Below are 5,982 nucleotides of genomic sequence, written 5' to 3'. Positions count from 1 at the left end.
TGGTTGCTTAAAAATAGGTTTTCATATATTTAAACTTTTCATGGATTCAAAAAAAAGTTCACAAGATTTACATAATGTTTGTGACTTTTATACATGTTCAGGCATTTGAAATATATTAATGATTTTTTTAAAAATCACGAGGTTTTTTTGAAACAATCTTGGAATTAAGAAAATCCATATTTTTTAAAACATTCATGAATAAAAAAATATTTGATTAAAAAATGTTAGCTATTTTTTATTTTTGTTTAAATTTTTAGGAATGATCAGGAATTTAAAAAGAAATAATATATTTTCTAAGAAAATGCATGAATGAAATAATTGAAATGGAAAATCAAAGGTATTCTAGATGGAGAAAAAAAAGTAAAGTAAACACGAAAGAAAATAGAAAATATTTAGTAGAATAAAAAAGACAGAGAAACCAGTGAACATAGCAAAATTGAAATCTGAAAATAGTATATAAACCAAAACCAGATAAAAAAAAGGTAAGACAGCCTGTACTCATGGAAAGTCATGAAACCCTGGAAACCAACCAGAATAAAAACCACCCATAGCGGTGCGGAGCAAGGTGAAGAAAAGATAAATAGGTCAAGGCCCAAGGGAGGCCGGGATGTGCAGTCGCTTTAAATCACATTTTATTCTGCGCATACGCAACATATGTACCTATGCACATATGGTAAATAAACCTATGCATATTTTTTTGAGGGAAAACCTATGCACATTTAGAGGATGTGTTTTTTGGTAGTACTGTGAAAAGTAGAAAATTCCCAACATAATTCCATAGGAACCTTGTCATTTCAGAGGACCCGGCTAGAATGCAAGTAATTTTATCTTATACTCATAGTCATTGGTTAAATTTCCAATGGCAGTACAATCAATACTCATACAATAATACCGCAGACTTAAGAACGAGATTACACATGGTGGACACAGACTAGCATTCATTTGATTTCCTCCATTCTTTCTTGGTAGGTATGTGGAAGCAGATCGGAGCAAATGTGCATCACTTGAGGACGTACTTCATGACACCAGGGATGTGGACCTTGAAGAAGTAGTCGTCCCAGTCAACGGTCTTGGGGTCAAAGTTGAATAGACAGCCGGTGGCATCGGCATGGTCACCGTCGGCCATGGCGAGCCTAAGCTTGTTGAGGTTGACATCATCGAAACAACCCTTGAAGAGCGAGAAGGGCCCGTACAGGTCCACCAGCTGCATCACGAACCTGCACAATGCATGTTCTTAAGCCAATGGTATAATATCAAGACCATACAACTGCAAACATGTTTAAATTACACTCCCTGTAGATACATCGTTTGAGCGTCAGCTAATTCCAGACAGAGAAAATACCTGTACTTGCGGGCGAGGTCGTCGTAAAGGGCAGCAAGGCCGAAGAGGCCGCAACAGAGGATGGAGAGCAGGCGGAGGAGCTCGAGGGGAACACGGTACTTGAGCACCATGAAGAGGTGGAACGCCGCGATGCTGCCAAGGAACCGCACCTTGCGGGTGCGCACGGTGCGGCCGTCAGGCCCCACCCGTGGGTGCTCCTCGAAGTACCGGATCCCTGTCCGGTACAACACCGCGTACGGAGCTGGGTGCCGCAGCGACGAGCTCACGTGGTACACCGTTGGCGCTGCCGGCACCGAGTGAGGGTGCTGCTGCTGCGGAGGCGGCTTCTTCTCTGGCTCTGATGGCCGAGTGGAGGAGGCGTGCGCCACCGTGGCCGCCATCATCGCGTTCACCACCATATCGCCGGGCATCTGCATACACCATAGTTGCGCATTTGGGTTAGAAACTGTGATAATCCATTAGCAGCATATGTAACCTTGCTGTAACAGGCAAGATTCAGATAGTAACTGCACGCAGCCAAGTACAGCTAAGGTTGGTTGATGCACTGCAGCAGCCACTTGGCCTTGTTGGCACAGACGCTTCAGATGCAACTTACTGCAGCATGGTCACACACTGTACTAGTATACTTATTACTCATTACTGCAGCACGTTCGCAAGAAGATGGCAGCACTGGTAGCTCTGCATTTGCTGAATGAACTAACAGTGAGTGAAGCAATTACCACGTCCATGGTTAGGTCGAGGTCGGCGAGGAAGCACGACAGGCTCTGTTTTGCGTACCCGATCAGGATCGCGTCGATCGTCCTGGGGTTTTCATATTCGATGTCAGAATATGAATTTGAAACTTGGCATTTGAATTTGGATGGGAAGAGTTAGAACGAACCTGGTGCCTTCGATCCATCCTGGCAGTGGGTCGTTTTGCACGCTGGTGATGATGCTGGGCCGGACGATGACCACCGGCACGTCGTCCCCGCGCATCATCTGGGCCAGCATCATCTCCCCCATGGACTTGGTGAACACGTACGTGTTGGGCCACCCAAAGTGCCGGGCCCTGCACACACCAGAATTCCAAAATTAATCCCATTTCTGAATTTCAGTTCCAAGTTTCACAAAAAAAAACCTCTGGTATTGAACTTGAATTTCACATAGTAGGAGAAACTTTCAAAGGGAAATATGCTTCCTAACCTGGTGAGGCCGAGGTCCTTCATGGCCTTCCTCTGGGCCTTGGGGTCCACATCGTCGTCGGCCTCCATCTGCTTCCTGAGTTCCCTGGCGAGCCTCAGCTCGGCGTCCATGTCAAGGCGGGTGCCATCCTCCCGCAGCGTCTCGCCGTCCCTGAACGGCCTCTCCGACACCAGCCCCTGCTTCTCGCCGGCGACGTAGGCCGTGGAGACGTGCATGAGCACCTCGAGGTTGGGGCATTTCCGGGCGAAGTCGCACATGTGCTTCACCCCCACCACGTTCACGTCCAGGGCCACGTCGTACCTGAGCACACACACGTCCGTGCACGTACATTGCACAGTTAGTTTCAGAGGTCATTGATGAACTCACTACTCCAGAGAAGAAGATGCAGGAATGCACGTTCTCCCGCTGAATTTTTTTCTCTGACGAGTTAAACAGTAAATAGCACTGTACCTTTCGTAGAAGTTGGTTGTGGCGGCCCCGTTGACAATGACGTTGAGCTCGTCGGCGAGCCGGAGCTCCCGCAGCGTGGCGGGGTCAACGCCGAAGCCCTCGCGCATTACGTCGCCGGCCAGCCCCACCACCTTGTCTGCGACGAAGGCATCGAACCCGGCGCCGTGCCGCTCCCGCAGCATCCCGAACAGCTCCTTCCCCACCACCTGCGAACCACGTCGATCTCGATCAATAATTCTTCATTTGCAATCCGTGTTTGATACATGCATGCATGCACTGTGGATCCACCACCCCGCATGGTATCTCGGTAACTTTTGGTAAAAACTATAAATTGCTTCTGCAGGGCAGGACAATCGACCCGTGCAACTGTCTGCAACTGTAAATTGCCCACACCTATACAATGAAGGATCAGTGAATGCATATGAAGAAATGAAGAGGGGCCAGGCGTACTGGAAGCGTGTTTTTCCGGCTTGCTAGATGGAGTAGGAGTAAGGTGGAGGACCAAGCGTACTGCCCATTGTCTCTGCTCTGGATCTTCTTGGCACTACTCAATAACTACACCAGCTAGAGTAGATTACACTCTTTTCTTTTTTGCAGACGCAATAATAGAACGTAATTAGGTAACCAAAACATTATTGCATTTATTTATGTTTATTATTGTTGAACATGCTAGGTTTAGTTAGAATTTGATGCAATCAGGCAACCAAAACATTATTGCAGACTTGCAGTGCACTCTGAATTCTGAATTCTCAAGTTGACGAAGCTGTAGTAAGTGGTGCCAGTGCCAGATGGTGCCCTGCCCTCGTCATTTCCAAGCACCAGCCAGCCAGCCATGCATGCATGCAGGCTGCACACTGGCCGGCTAGCTAGGTGGTGGTGCAGTACCAGTTGTGCACTGCATGCGGCAGAGGCCATTGAAAACTTCTGAGTCGAGTCGACCTGACCAAACCTACCGGCCTACCCACACAATAACTCCTCATACGACTCCTAGGAATACACTCAGCTCCGCTACTTCGCCGCCGGTTTATTTATCATCCGGCCGCGGGTTTTCCCCAGGTTTCCGGTTTCCAAGATCGGGCATGAATGAAAATGTTGAAATTTTTGCCAACCATACTCCTACTAGTGTCTGGTTTCTTGTTCAAATTAATCCTGCCATACCAAAAGCTGGCAGAATATTTGTGCATTTACCTAGTATCTAGAGAAGAATGAGCGGTGTACGGCTGAGATTATTCATGGCCACCTCTCATGCAGAGTATGACATGTGACTCTCAACCTCAGAAAGAGAAGAAAAAATGGCATGTGACCGACCCGAATGTTCGGCAGGAATGCCACCCAGCAGTGTGCACCTAGCCCTATCTCATCCCGGTTTATACCTATAAGATAATTATTCTACACATGTTCATGTTTGCATCACAGATAGTAGCAGCGGGCAGCTGGACTATCTATGATTCTGTGATGAATTTGTGATATCTATGCATGTTTTGTTCCGATGCGCCACATAATGTTACTAGTATTATAGTACAGTATTAATTATAAATGGAAAAAAAAGAGAGTTGTAAGTATGAAACAGAATGAAGAGACACAGGGGAGCAGCTTGGGGGCTTCTCTGTCTGAGAGAGAACTCGCATGTGTTCCTTGCAGCATGATCTTACCAAGAACCATGCTACCGGCATGTATCCTTGTCTACTACTCTAATCTCTAGAACAGAGGAGTATTGAGAGGAGTACTGAGAGAGAGATTGAGGGAGGGGGTGCAAGGATCAACATGATGATGGGGCATGATGGACGGGCAGACAGGCACGCACCTCGGTCTCCACCCGGCGCCTCGCCGCCGCGGCGTCGGCCGCCCGCACCGGCAGGTAGATCCTCTTCACGTCCGGCTGGACCCTCAGGATCTTCTCCACCATTACTGCACAGGTCGACGAATGAGCACACAACGCAACACCAAGGACTCTCAGGATGGATGCATGAACTGTTCCTCAGAAAATAGCAAGACATGCATAGATCATCATCAGCATGCCTACTTACTCTTGCCAAGGAAGCCCGTGGCTCCGGTGATGAGGACGCTCTTGTTCCTGAAGTACTCGATGATCTTCCCCTCATCCAGCGTGCCCACCATCTTGCCTTGGTTTTGTGTGTGTGTGAACTGTGAAGCTCGGGAGGAGAGGACAGAGACCAGGGAATGAGAGATGGAGGAGGAAGAGAGGCGTGTGCTTGGTGTGTGAGGCTTGTGTGCTCCGGCACCCACTACTTATACACGCGCAGGGCCGGCCAGCAAGGTGTTGAGGGTGGCGTAGTGGGTGTTTGTTTTCAGGGACTTTTTTGTGTAGGGACTAAAAAAAATCCCTCTTAAAAACTTTTTTACCAAACGGTAGGGACTTTTTAGGGACTAAACTAGGCATTTGTGACTAAATGAAGAAGACTCTCAAGAAGAGTCTTTTTGAGACTTTTTGGGACTTTTCCAACAATGTCCCTCCATGCATCCATTGACCCACCACCCCATGATGTTGTTTAATTGTTATTTTTCTATATACTAGGGGCAAGATGGTCATTTAATAACCTTTATGAAGGGACTAGGGATTTTTTAGTCTCTGAAAACAAACAGAAAGAAACTTTTTAGAGACTAGGGACTTTTTAAGTCTACGAGCTACACACAGGACAGGGGTGGCTGGCTCGCTATTGAGTGCACGTAATTAGCAAGGGCAACACGCTTGTGCTTCCCAACCACAACCTGCTTTTCCAGCGAAACCGGAGGTGAGCGCCATAGTCAAAGTAATGCAGTAAAGTAGCAGCAGCACATAGTTTTTTTTTTTTTGAGAACAGCACACTAGTTAGTTAGTTAATTAAAGTTCCACCAACACTCTAGTACTACTTTTTGCAGTACTGCTAATATATTTACGGAGATATGGCAGAACGAACGTTTTTCGTGGCATTTTATATTGCAGCAATATGACAATTCCTTCAAGCGAACGCAACAATCTTCACAGCAAAATCATTTTGTTTGACAGG

General features: G+C 47.0%; 1 protein-coding gene across 1 annotated transcript; it reads right to left on the bottom strand.

Moving 5' to 3' along the window:
- Nucleotides 1–808: 808 nt before the first annotated feature.
- Nucleotides 809–5,191, bottom strand: LOC119287174 (probable fatty acyl-CoA reductase 5). Its single transcript, XM_037566696.1, has 8 exons — nt 5,002–5,191; nt 4,779–4,882; nt 2,975–3,180; nt 2,525–2,824; nt 2,223–2,390; nt 2,062–2,143; nt 1,343–1,752; nt 809–1,217 (listed from the first exon to the last, which is right to left on the bottom strand). Exons 1-8 carry the CDS (start codon nt 5,090–5,092, stop codon nt 1,001–1,003), a joined length of 1,578 nt encoding a protein of 525 aa, XP_037422593.1. The 5' UTR covers nt 5,093–5,191; the 3' UTR covers nt 809–1,000.
- Between the last annotated feature and the right edge of the window lie 791 nt (nt 5,192–5,982).

This window comes from Triticum dicoccoides, chromosome 4A, assembly GCF_002162155.2.
Source record: "Triticum dicoccoides isolate Atlit2015 ecotype Zavitan chromosome 4A, WEW_v2.0, whole genome shotgun sequence".
Taxonomy (NCBI): Eukaryota; Viridiplantae; Streptophyta; class Magnoliopsida; order Poales; family Poaceae; genus Triticum; species Triticum dicoccoides.
Note: the sequence above shows the minus strand (reverse complement) of the source record. Positions and strands in the feature narration are given on the sequence as shown.

Coding starts and splice junctions, on each gene's coding strand:
- LOC119287174 (XM_037566696.1), bottom strand. CDS start 5,092: ATGGTGGGCACGCTGGATGAGGGGAAGATCATCGAGTACTTCAGGAAC. Junction 2,825..2,974: donor ACAACCAACTTCTACGAAAG/GTACAGTGCTAT, acceptor GTGTGTGCTCAG/GTACGACGTGGCCCTGGACG. Junction 1,218..1,342: donor GACCTCGCCCGCAAGTACAG/GTATTTTCTCTG, acceptor TGCATTGTGCAG/GTTCGTGATGCAGCTGGTGG.